Source organism: Cornus florida, unplaced genomic scaffold (genome assembly GCF_030987335.1).
Source record: "Cornus florida cultivar Cherokee Brave unplaced genomic scaffold, ASM3098733v1 CherokeeBrave_3.0.0_Hap2_Chr05, whole genome shotgun sequence".
NCBI classification, from domain to species: domain Eukaryota; kingdom Viridiplantae; phylum Streptophyta; class Magnoliopsida; order Cornales; family Cornaceae; genus Cornus; species Cornus florida.
Window position 1 is genome coordinate 111841590 of NW_026775575.1, and position 18429 is coordinate 111860018.

General features: G+C 35.2%; 2 protein-coding genes across 2 annotated transcripts; one reads left to right on the forward strand and one right to left on the reverse strand.

The window, feature by feature from the left end:
- Positions 1-1536: 1536 nt before the first annotated feature.
- On the reverse strand, positions 1537-12394 carry LOC132308632 (uncharacterized). The gene is made up of 5 exons (XM_059806770.1): positions 12125-12394; positions 7985-8899; positions 7260-7460; positions 4875-5070; positions 1537-2017 (listed from the first exon to the last, which is right to left on the reverse strand). Exons 1-5 carry the CDS (start codon positions 12191-12193, stop codon positions 1833-1835), a joined length of 1566 nt encoding a protein of 521 aa, XP_059662753.1. The 5' UTR covers positions 12194-12394; the 3' UTR covers positions 1537-1832.
- Positions 12395-14518: 2124 nt separating this feature from the next.
- Positions 14519-16717, forward strand: LOC132309984 (enoyl-CoA delta isomerase 2, peroxisomal-like). The gene is made up of 10 exons (XM_059808226.1): positions 14519-14652; positions 14726-14771; positions 15036-15080; positions 15236-15391; positions 15498-15571; positions 15852-15942; positions 16050-16141; positions 16321-16415; positions 16512-16564; positions 16652-16717. The coding sequence occupies exons 1-10, from the start codon at positions 14519-14521 to the stop codon at positions 16715-16717; spliced, it is 852 nt and encodes a 283-aa protein (XP_059664209.1).
- The last annotated feature ends 1712 nt before the right edge of the window (positions 16718-18429 follow it).

Below are 18429 nucleotides of genomic sequence, written 5' to 3' on the forward strand. Positions count from 1 at the left end.
TGCTTTATAGAGTCAGTCGTAAAACATAATATGGCACTTCCTACACACACACATGTTTTGACTGGACCACTACTACCATGCCACCGAAATTCTAGAAATGCAGCTAGTGACAGGGTTATGTGATTTTGAGTCCCTACCTTTTTTTTACTAAAGCCTCTGTTGGGAATAGGCTTATGTTAATGAACTGATTGAAGAAAGGTCAAAAGGCCATTTCAGGGCTTTGATCCATATCATACAGGAAGTGGACTAATTGAATCTCCACACTGCTTGATGGATGAGCAATTTCCAGGACACAACAAAACGGTATGTAAGAGTCTTCAATCTTATCATTTGATGACTTCTGCGAATCTCATTGAGGTTTAAGAGCTTCTCATGGAGGTTGGCCGCCGTCGTGATCATAAGCTATGAATCTATATGTGGAACCTGTTAAATGATTAATGATTGTGATGCGATGAAGTCCTTTCAATAATGACTTTGTTCAAGTCCAAAAAGACAGATTTTAAATATCTTCCAACAGTGAAATATGTAGACAAGTCCAATCCAAGAAATCGACAATACATTCCATCACTGTCCAGGATATTCCCAAAGGCACAGCTAGTTTGCTTTTCATGGCAGATGAGTCAACTATATCAGACTGAATTAAGAGAAAACCCTCAGATTTATACAGTTTGTTATGTTTCATGCAATTGATGATAATTTTGACTAGGTAAGTTCTCCTAGTAAAAGTGATTACTCCTTTATGAATGGGATGAAGGTTAATGAGTAGTCATCACAGTAAAAACCCATCCCAATAGTGGGCCAAAGCTGCATGAAAATTTAATCTCTGGTCATCATTTCTAAATGTTGGAAGTGGCGACCATATGATAAGTAGGCCACACCAGAAAAGGGGAGCAAAGCATAATTTAAAGCTATATGATAAAAATCAAAGCTACATCCACTTCCAACTTTCAGGACTGGTTCAAATGCAACCAAAAGATCTCACCATGTGATGTTTACTAGTGGTGAAGTGATGCAATTATTTAGGAAAAATCCATTTAAAACAGTTGTTTGGCAGATTTTCATTGACAAATGCTTTTCGAAAATATTCAACTAAAATATATATATATATATATATATATATATATATATATGCTTTTTGAAAATATCAAAATACAGGATCTCACAACAATCTTGCAACATTTATGTCACCTTCACAATGTACACAGATGAGTCGATGCTTCATCAGGGAGGCACAGCCAGAAGTGCTTGGTCACAATTGCAAATGCAGTTTGTCACTCAACTCAACGATGGGCTGCGAGAGTATCAGATTAGTGTATATGTATGTATATATACACAAATGCCTCATTGTATGACATAACGGAGCTTAAAATTTTCCCAACATTAAATGTAAGTTCTTCCCAGCAATAAATTTGAACTATATATAGTAGTGAATAGTGATATTGTCAATTATGCCGAATGTGAATCATTTTTAATTTTATTAAGAAATTGTCACATTTCACACATTCAGTTTTGGGTTCCCTGAAAATTCTCTATACATCTCTAATATAGCGTCTCCACTTCAATTTTATCAATCAAACAATAACTTAAAGCAAATAATTTCATAGCTGTAATATTTCCAAATCATTGTCTATTAACTTGAAGTTTTTTTTACCCAGATTTCTTTCTGCTGTACAACCACTGTGGCACCAATTGCTTTATGTGGTACAAAGAATAAAGACAGAATGCTAAATATAAGAAATCGCCATAGAATGTACATTTGGGTCCATTGCTGCATCCCAACAGAATTCTTGGGATGAAGTAGCGAAATCCTTCAAAAACCCAAAGCTTCACCATCACTTTTCAAGTTTCTGGTACAAATCTGAGAGTGCATGATAGAGAATAGCTGCTGCAGGAGGCCGAGGCAATAGCCCGAGGAGAATATCAGATGCACTTATTGATGGATTACCATAGAATCTGGAATTTTCTTGTGTGCGGGTTGTAACAATGCTCCCTTCAAGGGAGCACCCAACAAATGCACCTGCAAAAAGCAATCAAACTATCATCAAATCATCCACCATAGGATCATCTGGAATTTTCTTGTGTGCTCATCAAATCATGCCATGACAGAATCAAGGACCTGGTGTAACTAATCATTCGAAACAATAAAACCAAGAAAGTATGGCATGCCTGATGATCCTCATCTTCATACAAAGCAGGTGTTGATGGATCACATACATAGTATTTATGTAGCTGACCCCAACAAGTTGGGATTACAGCTTTGTTGGTTTCGAGTATAACGCAATCACTAGAAGGCTACATGCGTAGCCTTAAAAATATGCACTAGTAGTGGATGCTGGTATTGGATTCTTAAATATAACTGACAGCCTGTTCAAGCAGCCACATCTCTACGACAGAAAAGGTAATTCTCTATGACATCCAAATGTTAACAGTTTATATGGCCATAAAAAAACTGTTATTCTGCAGGAAAGAAGAACTTCGTGACAAGGGGGATACTTCACATTCTGGAGTATATTGTCATCTCACAAAAATAAGAGTTAAAATGTTAAAAGAAATATTAACTAAACATAATGGCACACGAATGACATGATCAAAAGTGAAATGGGACACACCATTGTAAGAAACAAGTAGGCAGCCATGTGAAGGATAGATAAATAGGAAATCACAAGGACATCACATAAGGTATGTTTTACGCCGTGCAATTTGCCTTGCCATTGCATTTTTTACTTAATTTGTCCTTTTTTTATTCTCACAAAAAAATACAGATGAAAAATTATTGGAGTTGGCATGAACTACAGACTGACAACATGTAAAGTATATAGACACTGAATATTGACTCTGTCGCAAGAGTTGAGCTATACAGATTAATCTCTTTTTTTAACGGATATTTACAGAGATTTGTGCATCAGTGCACGGCGCTCTTAAAGTGAAAAAAAAAAAATCCAACAGAGCAATCACGAATTCACACTTTCTACACAAGGAAGACATGCAAACCTGTGTGATATTAGTACCCGGTACAAGGAAATACTGTAGCTTTTTTAAAAGAAAAAACTGCGACAATATATACATACAGTTATACAGGTACGGACCCATGTAGAGACCAGTGGGGGCAACCGCCCCCACTGATTTTTTTTTTTTGCATTATGTACCTATAAATTTTGTAAAATTTTGGCAATGCCCCCACTGAAATTATGAAAAAACTTCAATGGCGCCCCTCTCAATAAAGTTTCTGGGTTCGTCACTGCATGTATATATAGGTATATATTCTGTGTGAAAGGTGATACCACTCGAGTTAATCCTCACAGGTAAGACTAGGCAATAATACATAATTTTCAGTCTAAAGCCATTTTTTAACATAAAAAAAAAAGAAAAAAGGAGAAGAAAAAAGAAAAGAAAGAGCCAAAAATTGCAAAGAGAATACTAGCTACCAATCCTATGGGCACAACAAAGAATAATATAAAACTACCATTCACATTTGGGGAAGGAACAAATGCACTAGAAACACAAACTTTTGGAGAAAAAAAAAAGAAACAAACAATCGAAATAAGTACAAGCATGCAAACAGAGAATACATCACAAACTTAATAGTTTAACATCTTCTATTTTTAATGAGATGAAATCCTGATGAACATTATAGCAATATAAAATTCACAAACTAGTGTCACACACATATTGGTAAAATATGGAATAATAAGGAGTCTGCTTTAATCTGATTATTTGGTCTTTAAAGAAATCACACACACAGAGAGAGAGAGAGAGAGAGAGAGAGAGAGAGAGATCCACGATATTTGCCCTAACAGTAATAAGATAAAGGAACATCTAATGCATGGGCAACACAGCCAATTAGAATGTGAGCTAAATTGAGCTTAAACCAAATAAGATTAATCAGAAAATACAATTTATGTTGATTGAGGCGTGGAGAGGTTGCACACACATATTGGTAATATATGGAGTCTGCTTTAATCTGATTATTTGGTCTTTAAAGAAATCACACAGAGAGAGAGAGAGAGAGAGAGAGAGAGAGAGAGATCCACGATATTTGCCCTAACAGTAATAAGATAAAGGAACATCTAATGCATGTGCAACACAGCCAATTAGAATGTGAGCTAAATTGAGCTTAAACCAAATAAGATTAATCAGAAAATACAATTTATGTTGATTGAGGCGTGGAGAGGTTGCCCTGTGGGGGCTCACATTCAGGATGCGTGGAGGGCTACGCCGCTTTGTGTGTGGTGGTGTATTTGGCTTTAGAGTATGAGGAGATATTTTGATGGGAAGGAGATGTTGATTTCGGTGCTTAAATTCTCGATTCTTTCCACTCTTTTTTGTTGGGTTTTAGGGAGAGATCATAGATCTTTAGAGGAGATTGTTGATTTTTTGGCCTCTCTGAAGGCCTAGAGGCCTTTTGTGGTCTTGTGTACTTCTTTGTTTCTGCACCCTTTTTGAGCGCTTCAATATAATTTTGCTTATTAAAAAAAAAAGCTCTATAAAGCATCAAAATGCATAGAACATTTGCCTCTGCTGATATCAATGACATGAATATTATAAATATTGCCCCTTCTCAGAAAGATGTTTATTTAAACAACCATGGTGCAAGTAATCACATCACTGTGATATTCAACAATTAAAAGTCCCAATGAATAACATGTTAAAACTTACATCTGTACAATCCAGCTACATATTCTGAACTAAACGATGCAGTAGCTAAAATTACTCAAGTCCATCAATTAATTTATCTTATCTCAAAGGCATGAAAACCACGAAAAAAAAAAAAAACACACACGCGCGCGGCATGAAAACCACGAAAAAAAAAAAAAAACACACGCGCACGCGCGCGCGCACACACTATTAAAAGGCGTATCAAGACAAAGATGTACCTTTACTGCAGCTGTAAGTGTAGCAAGCAGCATAACCACCATCACCAGCACGTATATCAGCTTCAGCAGCCCTTCCAACAATGCCAACAGCTGCACTCAAACCTGCTCCAACTGAGAAATGCATATTTCCACCAAATGTCTTGACAGCATTATTTGTTCTCAATACAATTATGAAGTCTGTCAGTTCCCCTCCAGCCTGTTCACATTCAAGTGAAAAAAAAAAGTTCACATTTTAAAAATCTACACCCTATTAATGCAAGATACTATTTACAAGTAAATTCATAGGGAGGTTTTAAGAGTTCAGCAAAAAGACTAATGTCTAAAGACGAACCTGGAGTTCATGCATATCATTTAATTATTTCTTTTTTTTTTTTTTCCAGGTTAATTGCAAAACCTTAAAAAGTTCTGTTACTCAAAACTAGCATAAACTTGCATCATCTCCAAGGAGGCATCATGAACATTAAAGTTGTGGAGATTCCTTTCCTTTGAAGTAGCACTATCAAAAGGAATACCCGCCAAAACTAATAATCTTTTGAAAAAAGAAAAAGAAAAAATAATAATCCTCAACTTTCATGTTTTAGCATGCAAATAAAGCAAAAGTACAGAAAGAGATGTAACCCAATTCAAACCATGTCTACGAATTGAGTGAATACATAAAAAGAAAGCAACAAGAGACTTGCCAAAAAATAAAATGATAAACAAGTCGATTTTTTAGGTCAACTGAATAAATTGACTTGAAGTTGCAGCTGACAACGCACCATGTTTCTGTCCTAATCTCTTTCTCTCTAAGGTCAAATATCTCTGTACGACTTCCTTTTTGGTTTATTTAGTCGGACTGTATAGCACTGCTCTATCAAAAAGGGTGAGGAGTGCAACATGGGAGGAGATAGTCCACTATTTTCATCACTCCTAACTACACAAAATTATAAGGAATCACTCACCACCTAGCGAGAAAGGCAAACAGTTATTCTGTTGAAGGCAAGAAATGAGACAACTTCCAAATGCTAGATGACTTGTCCGTTCAATTACATAAACTATCCAGCAAGTCTAAAACATCACAATTCCCAATCCTGAAAGAGATGTTAACATTGACTCTTACTTTCCAGATCCAAATGTAATCATTTAGGTAATGACCACCACATCACCACACACACATAGCTTGCCATTATCATAAAAAACCAGAAAGGCTAGGAAGAATGAGAAAATATGGAAATATTTGTCAAAGGACCATGGTGATCAACTTTATTCAACTAAGGAGAAGCCCACACAAGAAGAGATTCTATGTGTAGAAAACACCCAACAATCTTCCAATGCAAACCATCTTCTCCTCTCCATTTTCTTCAATCAACCCCTCTAGTCAACTTAATTCTTCCTCAAGAATCACCTCCTTTAGAGCCTATGATAATCATTAATCAATCTAAAACAACCAATTTTCTGATTCAAGGAAGCTTTCGCTGCACTCTTGTCTTTTTCCAACTCAATGAACAACAAAGACAGAATATTAAACACAGAAAAGAAGTTAGTAAGCCAGCAAGCAGCCAAAACATGGTGTTAAGCATTGGTGTTAACTTTGGTATACGTGAGCAGTCTTGCGACTTGTACAGCATGACTCAATTAAAACATCACTTGCATTAAAGCTAAAATAGTGCATTAGGAATCCATATAGACAGTGAACTAATTTGAAAATTGTGTGTTTTCATGCCTACCTAACATAGGGACAGAGCACCTCTAATCTAAGTACTTCACTCATTTGAATAATTTGTGTGTTTATCCATGAAAACAAGGAGCAGATTGAGCACATCCTAAAACTGCTAGTGAAGTAATAAAATATTCCTTCCTTGACCCTTCTCATACAAGGCTGAAGGCATACCCATGTGTAGCGCCTGAAGGGTATTACAGACAACTCAAGCGTCCATGCAATGTAAACTACATAACGTTAACACAGAAAAGGAAAAAAAAAAAAATGCTGCACAAAGTTCTGCAAGTCAAATTTCCTGGCAACAATTTTCATTTTAAAAACGTCTTCTTCACAGACAAGCAAATGCGCACGTGGGTGCACACACACCAAAATGTGACTTAGATTCAAAGAAAGTATTTAGCCATTTTGAGGAAGAAAAAAAAACACAATCTTATTGACTATTTCTACAAACCTAAAAAAAATGAACCCATTACTTTTCTGCTCCCAATATGTTTCCTCATTAGCTAGGAAGTTAGATCATATGTTCATACCCATTTCTAGTGGAAAGAGAAGTGTTTCCCATTTCCATCCATTTATTGAAAACATGAAATAAAAAACTAACAAAAGCAACTAGAAGGAGAAATGAACATTTTCCTATCATGTCCTCGAAGTTTAGTATTTGCAGTAGCATAGATAATTTTTTTCACCTGAGCTCCCCAGCCAACGCCAAAGGAAGAAATTGCAGAGGGCGGAGACCAAGATCCATCATCTCTACGAGCAACAACTAGTCCTGTTCCAATGTTATACGTAACCATCATGCCAACCTTTGCAACAGTAAGAATTGCAAGTCCTTTTGCTTGTTTCAAAACAGCATCTGGTATGGACTTTTCAGGTGCCAAAGAACCAACCTGAGTAGTAATGTCCCAATAGTTATGAACCATATAAGAATATAACCTATCAAGTTGAAACTCTTCAAGTTCATATCTGATATGTAATTGAACGCTTATAGGACTTGACAAGAAAATGAAAAACATTTTGAACTCCAAAATTGTGTTTACTGTTAAATTCTATTAATAGCTTATGTAATTAACTGGTTTACAAAGAAGATAGTGGGCATTTTCAGTTCTTCAAGGCAGCTTGTACAAGCTAAGATTAATAAAAATAGCACGGTAGTTTTTCAGAGCACAGAAGTTGGAAACACCTTGAAACAACTGAGTAGAAAATGCACATGTTTGTCGAAAGCTACAAATTTTTTCCATATAATATTATTCAATCGCGGGGATCATTGTATCAAGTCAACATGAACTGGTTCCTGAAAACATTAGGGCAATGGTTTTGTTTTTTCACCTCTTTAATTAAACGTACGGTAACAACTAAATTGAAAGGAGTTAAACACCAGTTTTTGGTAAATATCAAAGAACAAAAAACTTACCTTATTATAACCCCGAAGGGTGTTTGTAGCCTTGTAAATTTCATATTCCATGGACTGGCCCCATGGAAAATTAAGCCATGATCTCAACGTACTGAGGTCTGTCAGATCATGGGTTGGCAACTGTGCAGCACGACTTACTTGGTTCATTAAGTATGACTGGACAGACTCAAGCCGGACACAACAAACATCACAGACTCGTTGTGGGTCCCCTGTGCGGAACTTTGCTGGCAACAAGCTCCTTCCCTTGGAGCACTCATTGCAAAATATCCCTCCACAAAACCTGCAGTGGTGCCTAGAGCACATGATAGGATGGAAACGCACATTACACAGCATGCATGCAGAAGCAGCACTGTCAGCTAACCATTTTGGAGGCTCTGCTTCAAGAATTTCTTTTACATTACCAAAATTAGCTTCTGTAAGAGTTTGAGCCATCTCTTTCCAAGCTTGATTAAGAATATTATTTGATATCCAGGAAATCCTATATCCATGGGCATCCCCGGAAGCAACAGATCTCACTTTCCCCCGAGCCACAAGTAACATATCAAGAACCACATCCCACAAAGTCATCTCCTTCTCTTCTCCAACAAACTGGTTCCAACCCATGTCATCATCAGGGAAGTAACCCCCATTCAAGCAGAAACCTCTACTCCATTCTTCACGTTCAGTTTCTGACATTGGTGGAACAGAGACAGGTATCCAAACCCCAGTTTCTTCAGAAAGTGGTGGGTCATACTGGAAATATTTACTCAGCGTCTGATGACCAGTATCTAAATCATTTTGCACATCATTATTTACCAGAGGGCCTTGAGGTGCCGCAGTTTCATCATCTTTAAGATATATCATTTCTTTGTTTGCAAGGTTAGAGATTGCCGCTACACTAATGTCTTCCCCGTGTTCCTCGACCGCTCCAGAGCCCTGAATACCAGAATCCAGACAATTTGAATTAATATGTAGCTGGATGTTTGAAATAATTTGACAACAAACCTTAGAAAATGTTCACATCCAGTGCAACATCCTTTTTGGTCGCGCAAATCAAGACACAGTGCCCAAACCATGCACAAATCCCAAAAAGTCACCGGATAAACAATTCTACCCAACTGGAAAAATGAATGTATCATGACCCAGCCAACACAGAGAGAGAGAGAGATGCATTAGCCGGAAGGTAGATAATAAGTCAATTACCATCGAATGCTTGAAGCATCTAGGAAAACTTGAAAAGACAAAAAAGAACTAACCACACTAAATCATGCTTGCTCGCAGCCTGACACTCCATGAAATTGACCAACAACTATTATATCTAGGGAGAAGTTTCTGTAACTCATTTATTTTACAAGCGAATCTCTTAATTTCATTTTTGTAAAATAAGTCAAAAACAAAATTTCCAATTTTGGAACTAATTGAGATAACTTCAGAATTTGGAGAAAATTCTGAAATATGCTCACCTCTAAATCGTTCAACTCCAGCTATATAACATCAATACACTCAATTTTGGAATTAATTGAGTAACTTCGGAGTTTGGAGAAAATTCTGAAATATGCACACCTCTAAATCGTTCAACTCCAGCTATATAACATCGACACAATTAACCCTGAGAGAGGTGGAAGAGTTAGTTAAGAACTACGCTTATAAGGTGGAGATCTTGAGTTCAATTCCCCTCCCTTGTGGCCAGCCTCACATGAATTTAAACTAGATTAAAATTGGCACGTGGTATTGGCGCCTGCCATGTGTCTGGAGGGTATTAGTCTCACCCCAAAGATAGGGACACCCCTTCAGTCACTATTGATATGGATTACAGAGGGAGGTGAAAATTCTATCTCGCCCATACAAACTCCAAAACCAACGGCAAATACTTCTTGCGGGAGGATAAATCTTCACCCCTTAGAAGCCAACATATGGCGGCGCATGATAGCCGGAAGCAGGGACGGACCTGTTAAGGGACCAGTGGGGTGCCCCCACTGATTATTTTTTTTATTTACAAAATTACCTATAATTTTTTGTTAAAACCTTAATAATGCCCCCACTCAATTTTTGATAATAACACACTATATATTCTTGTTGTTCAAGGCTGCCCCTCTCCTACAATTTTATGGGTCCTTCACTGGCCAGAAGGGCACAAAAATTCAAGAGGACAACTGTTCCAAATTCAAGAAAATCAAGGAAGTACCAGACCCTCCAGAACTGGTTCCGTAAAGAAAGCGAGGCACAGGCACATCAATTAAGGCATGCTTAAGGTTCACATGGACCTGCTAGATGATCTCAATCTTTCCCATTGTAGGTGGAAATAGCCATTCAAAGGGAGCCTACTATGAGGTGTTGTGTCCGTTTTGGACACCAACACTTCATGGCTACTCCTGGACACGTCTCCAACACTTCATGGTCATGTTCATGTTTAAAAAATAATTTTTATTATTTCAGACAATTGACCAACACATCTCGGACACTTGACCGACACATCTCGACAACATATCCTGCACTCTTCGTCTTATATAAAACAAAGATATGACAGTCCTAAAAACAACATTATGAACATACATCAACGCGTCCAACCTCTTCACCTTTACAAAATTGAGATCAAACACATGTCACAGTATGTAATATGAACAAAAACATAACTAAAATGACAAGATAGGATAGTAATATCATACATTATATATATATATATATATATATATATATATTCAAATAGTTTCACCTTCAAACTTATGTAACTTTAGTATAGAAGACATTTATATTTATATTAGTCGTGTCCACGCCGTGTCCGATTCCTACTTTTTTAGAAATTGACATGACGGTGTATTCATGTCATATCGTATTCGTGTCCATACTTCTTAGGGAGCCTATAATGTAATCTCCCAAGAGATAAACTCCACTTTCCCATCCAAAGTATAAGAATCTCCCAATCACCGTAGATATAAAATACATTCCTTTCCACTTGTTTATTATGCAAGCTAATTTATTCTCTCCGCATAATCCTTCACAGACTTGAGCATTGAACGTTGTTTAATAGGTACACATCAGTGCCTAGTCTCACTCTGTTTTTACTAGAGAACTCATTTGGTTTGCACGGCCATACATGGAACGACAGTGGTGCTAGGAGGTGTGTCAAGCCGCCACAATTTCATCCACAGTTCTTCTTTGCTTTGATATCATTTTTCAATTCTATATATATTTTGTATTTCTTAGTCCCATGCATCTTCCTTGTGTGTTCATTCCTCTGATTATTGTTTGCCAGATTAACCTCAAAAGTAATTTTCTTTCATTGTGACTTCTAGATTCTCATTGTTGAGTATTGGTACACTACCAAATGACATTGTAGTATTGTGACTCATTTTCCAATCAACTGGAACAGTTTCAAGAAGCATATCCTGTTTTGAGCTTGTTTCTACTAAATAGTCAACACAGTTATCTTCTCAACATCTTGACTAAGTTGCAATAGTGTACTGGCCTACAACTGCATATCCTAGTTACAATTTATTCAATGAGTTAAATTTATTATTATCTATATCAACCTAATAGTTTTCACTTCTCATATATGCACTTGGGCAATGGACAGTCTGCAAATTATTCACTATTACCATCCAGAAACATCAATTGAATTCTTTCAGCATAAGCAAATAATATAAATCTAATCAATTTTCTCCGGAACACAACACAGTCGACAATTTCTCAACGTCTTTTGACTTTTAAGTTGTGATAGTGTACTGGCCTACAACTCCATATTCTAGTTACAATATATTCAATGTGTAAAATTTATTTTATTGGGACTTTTAGTATATAAATCTCATCATTTTTCCCCGGAACGCATCAGATACGCATTCTATTAAATTCAAAACTTCCAGGACACATAGGAATCATAACTCAAACTTATACTGAAAGTCCCAATAACAAAGCCTCTTACTTAATTCAAACAATACAATAAATAAGCTTAATTTAGTAAAATAGAGACACACAAGCTTATTTAAAACGAAAAATCAAAACAAATACTGATACTGAATCTCAGATTTTTCATGTATTGAGGCCAAAGGAAATAAAAAAGTTCCCTTTCAAAAATTAAATACTCTTTCATTTTCCTTCGTTTTCTCAGAAACCAAACAGAAGATTGAAATGAAATAAGGGCTTCGTGTAGGGAAGATTAGTTACCGTCTGAAAGCAAATTTCTGGCTCGTAGTCGTCGAATTGGATTTTAGGGTACAGCAGTTTTGCATCCATTGACGATCGAGCCTTGAAGAACTTCCAATCAACTCATCCGAAGGCAAGAAAATGTAATTTTAGAGAGAGAATCAGAAGAGGATATAGGTTTTTGATCCTAATCGTATTTCGAGGTTGAAGGATTTCTAGGTGGCAAAGTAAGGATTACCTTCTCTGGGTTAAATTAATTAAACCAATCATTGGAGAGAGAAAGAGGCGTTTGTGTCAAATTAAAGTAACCATATAAATCGAAATGTATATCAAGACGTCATTTTTTGATAACATAATATAGTAACAATAGATTTTTATTAAAAAATTTAAAACTATTTATAAAAAATTACGGAGTATAAGTTGTGACTAATTTATAAATTCTAAGTTGTTCTCCTTATTAAAATAATTTTACTGATTATATATTTTTCTAAATTAATCAATAAAAATATATTTAAGCATGAAAATTCATCTGAAGAGAAAACAAATTAAAATTATATAACATAAGTCAAAAGTATAAGATTTGGTAGAACTTTTCATAATTTTCTAAGAATTGTATTAATGTTTATCTTTCTCTCTTTCCTTATTACTCACATATTTCCCTCCTTTCTCATTATATATATATATTATCCTATTGAAGAATTTATTAGGAGCGACCAAATTTTTCGAAATCAATTTACGTTATTCTATAACTTAAAATATTTTATACTTTTTTTAATTTTTTATTTTAAAATTATATATTTTGTTTGTGAGTTGTCATTATGTATATTATAAAGTAAGAATACGGATATAAAAATTTTAAAACATGTAAACTAATTCAATGTAAAAAATGAGCTATTAATAAAATTGTTACAACTAATAATCAGATTATAGCAAAAAAACAATTTAGGTGAAAATTTAACAAATAAACAATTAAGTCATTTAAAGGAATTAGAAGGTTATAGGGTGAAAGAAAAAAATATTAATAACTTGATTCATAATGATAATCAAATGTGTAGTAAAAAAAAATCTTTATGAAGAAAAAAAAATGAAGATCTTAATTAAAAATTATATTTTATTCCAACAAATATCTATGACCCTGAAATCTTAGATATTTTTTCAGCTATATATTATATTTGAAAATTACCAAATGGACAAAAGCGTGATAAAAAAATGGCTGGTGTATTCAAAAGATTTAAATTAAATGTTTTATATTTTTATTGCAAGTATTTTAATTCAAATTATAACACAAATTAATTAATTAATGATGAAATTAGAGATTGAAAAACCTACAGTGATAGAATTTAAAAATTACGAAATAACTCATGAGCATATTACTAACATGAACACATAGATAAATTATATTATAAGGTCACTTTAGGTTTTTTTTTTTACCTAAGGTTTCGAATTATATTAATCCGATATAAAGTTGTTGCGTAAACGAAATATGATAAATTGTTATATAATTAGTATGAAGTCAATACGAAGTTGTTGCATAATCGATGTAAAATTATTACGATAAAAAAAAAATATATATATATAGGATCGGAGTTCTACATATCTAGTGCTCTTCATTCACTGAGGCACAGATGTATCAAAAATCAGTCTCATCGATGTGGATGCTGAAAGAAAAATATTGGAAAGGGACCTGAATTTGATAATACTCCTACAAAGCTGCTTTCACAATTGAATTGGGTTTGTAAAGTAAAACCTAATTGTTTTTATCAATCCTAACTGGCGAACGTTTTATATTAATAATGTCGAGTTCAGAACTATTAACTAAGCAATTTGCCAGCCAAAAGACGACAAATGTGATACATTAACAGCATATTATGACAATGACACAATTTAGTACTGTTAATTTGACTCATACATAGATCTTATAATATAATTAAATATCATGAATGAAACATTTTTAACACAAACGACAAACCGAGGGATGTTAAGTACTAAAATATGTATTTTCAACTAAAATAATTGAATAGTAGCCATGTTTATACTACTTTAGTGAATGTGATTCCAAAGCTACAGGGGATCTGAAGTAGAATCTTACTGTCAGAGAAATTTTTTTTTTTATAGATATTTTCAAGAATTGGTAGCATCCATGTTGTCGAATCAAGAGTTAGATAATAAAAAAATATGTGGTAGAATCTTTTTACTAAGAGATACAAATTATGATTAACGAATTAGTATTTCAATCGAAATGTTAGAATAAAGAATCATTATATATATAAATATATATATATTAATAAAAATATGAAGAGTTGGTGACTTTTATGTGTTTCTTGTATAAATAAGTGTCTAGTTGCCTTGTGATTCTTCGGAACTAGGCTCTCTTTTACTCAAGTCCTCAGCTAAAGCATTTGTGACATAGGACTAATGGGAGAGCCAACAAACACCTGGATCAATGAAACACAACCAACAAAGTTAAATCAAGAACACAACTTCTGTGATTTGAAGAGAGTTGAAGGAGGTGTTTATATACTGAATCTCACTGGAGAAATCCAACATAGGTGTGCTTTTTCTGCAAATATCTTTCTAGCATAACATCTTTCAATTTTCTTACTTTTCATAAAATCTGAATAGGTTTACTCCCAAGGCCATACGTTCAATTGATGAATCACTTGATCAGGTACGATTCGCGGACATAACTTATCAAAGAAGTACTCAAACAATCCAACAGTTTGGGCTTCATTAAACATGCTTATGAAAAGTTTTAAGAATTCAGTGCATGTTTGGTTTGTAGATGATGATTATCAAATACCATGTTAACATATAGTATCTAATATTTTTCCCTCTGTGTTTTTTTGATTCCATCTCTCTGTTTTTTTCCCTGTGCAAATCAAATCAAACTGAGTATTGTAATTTATGACCAGTAAAATTTATTGGAATCCAGGTTCTGAGGGATGCAAGTGCATGTGCTTTGATTACCACAAATCAGGTCTGCTCAATATATATATATATATATATATATATATATATTGATATTGTGGGGGATGATTGATGAATGATGCTGATCGACAATCTATTTGTTTATTTTTAAACAAGATTCCTCACATGTTTCTATGCTGTTATATATCATCTATATGTATCTAGATTCTAGACATTGGGTGGTGGTTGATGATGATGGCTAAATTGTTCAAATTATGTCTCGACATTTTATGGATTAATTTGAATATGGAATCAGGGAAATTCTTTTCAAATGGGATGGATGTGGACTACATAAAAGACTGTAATAAACAAGTTGCAACTGTAAGTTTGTTCAAAAGTAGTACTAATTACTTCCTAAAAAATACTAAAAGTTCTCATTTTCTTGGCTTTGGAGTATTGAAACAATCTCACATTGTGCTGTGAGCAGGAATATTTGCAAATGTTTCAGAGGCTTGTAAGCAAGTTGTTAACCTTTTGTCTCCCAACCATAGCAGTTATAAGGTGAACTCTCAATCGAAAACTTCAACAATTTTACAATTATTTTGGCATTTTCAACTCCCTTAAACCAATTATTCAGGTAAGTGGAACTTTATCACTATCCCGAGGTGACGAATTGTTTGCTAGGGCAATATGGCATGGTTCTTGAGAAACCTTCTTTTGTGAGAACAGCCAAACATACCCTTATTCCACAAGAAATGGTTGATTCCAATTAACTCATGCCTTGTCTTTGGATCTTCAAGATGTATTGTAACAAATATGTATGTGTCAACTTGTGATGTAGAGGGCATGCAGTTGGAGCTGGATTTATATTTGCACTGGCTCATGACTACAGACTCATGACCTCAAGCCGTGGCTATATCTTCATGAATGAGGTATGTAGAGACATCCTTAAAATTACGGCGCCAAGAACAACTTTTAGTTCCCCTGCTACATTTCTTAGCATCACCACAATCTGAACTAACCAGGTTTCCCTATTTAGATAGACTTGGGAATGTCCTTGACACCGGGAAATATGGCTGTTCTTCGTTCAAAATTACCTTTATCAACCTTTCAAGAAGCAACACTCACAGGGTACTTCAAATTTGAACACCCTGTCCTTGTCTGTATGGAATTGGAGTTCGTGGAATTGGAGAAAATTTAGTGCAGATTTTCTCTAATTCCACAAATGCCAGTTCTAAGGTTTCAATTCTATACAACCGAACATAGCCTTAGTGTATATATGTTAAATTCTATAATTTGCCTTCACACAGGAAGCACTATGACGGGGAGAGAGCAGCTGCAGCTGGAATTGTTCATGCTACATGTCCCATAGGGCCAAAACTTTTAGAAGAGGGGATAAATATAGGTTCATGAACCTATCTTTTGCATATTAATGGAGCTTAAGTTTGTCATTTTTTAAGTCCTCGTTAACAATGTTTTTCTCCTTGATTTTACTTAAAAGCTATGGAATACAAAGCAAGGAATTGGAAAAGACAGGTTTATTATGCACTGAAAGTAAGCACTTCCTCTCCTTATTGGCATGCAAAAGTTATATGGCAATTGCAATTTAGACATAAGCAAAGAAAGTTCTTATTTTTGCAGATGGAGATGTTCAAAACCACCGTGACAGAGCTTGAAAATGGGGAAATTGGGTTTGCAAGAATGTGATTCTCTTCCCATATATATATATATAGATATATGTATGTATGTATGTTAGAAAAGTAACTCGATAAAATTGGCGTACTCAATTTGAGAGCCTTACTATCATTATATACAAGAAGAAAATTACAAATATGGAAAAAAAAATAAAATCAAATCAGAATAAAGAGAATAAAATCAAATTAGAATAAAAATAAAATTCCTAAACATTAGCCTATAATGAAGACCCAATAAATCTGCCACAATCTTTGAGTCAACTTATAGATATGATTTCCAATACTCCCCTTCAAGCTTAAGCAAATATGTTGACCAAGCCCAGCTTGACTATGGAAGACTGGAGAAGAGAAGGCCCAACAGACTTTGTGAACACATTTGCAGTCTGTTCTGAAGAGGGAACAAAAATAGGATTAATGATACTTGATCGAACCTTCTCTTGAATAAAGTGAATGTCTACCTCAATATGTTTCGACCTTTCATGTAAAACAGAATCGGAAGCAAGCATAATGGCTGATTTATTGTCACAAAACAGCCTTGAAGAACCTTTCTCTACAAGACCCAACTCTCCCAAAATTGATTGAAGCCAAAGGAGCTCACAAGTACCTTGAGCCATAGCTCGGTATTCAGCTTCAGCAGAGGATCTGGAAACAACAGCTTGCTTTTTACTCTTCCATGATATGAGATGATTACCATAGAAAATACAGAAGCCAGAGGTAGAATGTTTATCTGTCTTACATCTAGCATAGTCTGCATTAGTAAAGTATGAGAGTCCAGACTGATTTCCTGAGGCATAGAACAGACCAAGACCAGGGCATGACTTAAGATACCTCAAAATATGGTAGACTACATCCGTATGAGCTGAGCGAGGGGCATGCATGAATTGACTAACTACACTAACAGCAAATGTCAAATCGGGCCTTGTGTTAGTCAAGTAGATAAGACGACCTACTAAACGTTGATACACGGATGGATCTGGAAGTAATTCCCTGACTCAACAGAGAGTTTGAGATTGGGGTCCATAGGAGTAGAAGCGGGTCGACACCTAAGCATGCCAGTATCTTGCGAAGATCCAAAATATATTTCCTTTGAGATAAAGAAATTCCACGACGGGATCTAGCAACCTCAATTCCAAGAAAATATTGAAGAGGACCTAAGTCCTTCACATCAAAGGACTTTTGAAGATGAAGTTTCGCCTGAGTAATCCCTAAAGCATCATCAGCTGTGATAATGATATCATCCACATATACCAATAACATAATGCAGCGACCATCATAGCGACGTCAAATAAAGAAAGTATGGTCTGAGTGGCAGCGCATAAAGCCCATGGATAGAACAACATCGCTGAAACGACTAAACCAAGCTTTAGGAGATTGCTTCAGACCATAAAGAGACTTCCGCAGCCAACAGACTTTCCCAGGATACTCCCCCTCAGCCCGAAATCCAAGGGGTGGATCCATATATATAGTCTTAAGTAAGTCTCCATTAAGAAATGCATTCTTGACATCTAACTGATGCAGAGTCTAAGAATGAGCCGCAAACAAGGAGATAAGTAGTCTCATAGACGTTAACTTTGCCACAGGAGCAAAGGTAACACCAAAGTCTTTGCCCGGAATCTGAGTAAAGCTTTTTGCCACCAACCGAGCCTTATACCGATTAATAGAACCATCGGCTAAGTACTTCACATTAAAGACCCATTTGCAACTAACCGTTTTCTTCCCAGTAGG

What these genes read in the sequence shown, in the direction of transcription:
- LOC132308632 (XM_059806770.1), bottom strand. Translation starts at nt 12,193, where the DNA reads ATGGATGCAAAACTGCTGTACCCTAAAATCCAATTCGACGACTACGAG. An exon ending in CCCTTCGGGGTTATAATAAG is followed by an intron (nt 7,461 to 7,984) that starts GTAAGTTTTTTG and finishes ATTACTACTCAG; the next exon opens with GTTGGTTCTTTGGCACCTGA. An exon ending in CACTTACAGCTGCAGTAAAG is followed by an intron (nt 2,018 to 4,874) that starts GTACATCTTTGT and finishes TGCTTTTTGCAG; the next exon opens with GTGCATTTGTTGGGTGCTCC.
- LOC132309984 (XM_059808226.1), top strand. Translation starts at nt 14,519, where the DNA reads ATGGGAGAGCCAACAAACACCTGGATCAATGAAACACAACCAACAAAG. An exon ending in ACTGGAGAAATCCAACATAG is followed by an intron (nt 14,653 to 14,725) that starts GTGTGCTTTTTC and finishes AAATCTGAATAG; the next exon opens with GTTTACTCCCAAGGCCATAC. An exon ending in TTGATGAATCACTTGATCAG is followed by an intron (nt 14,772 to 15,035) that starts GTACGATTCGCG and finishes ATTGGAATCCAG; the next exon opens with GTTCTGAGGGATGCAAGTGC.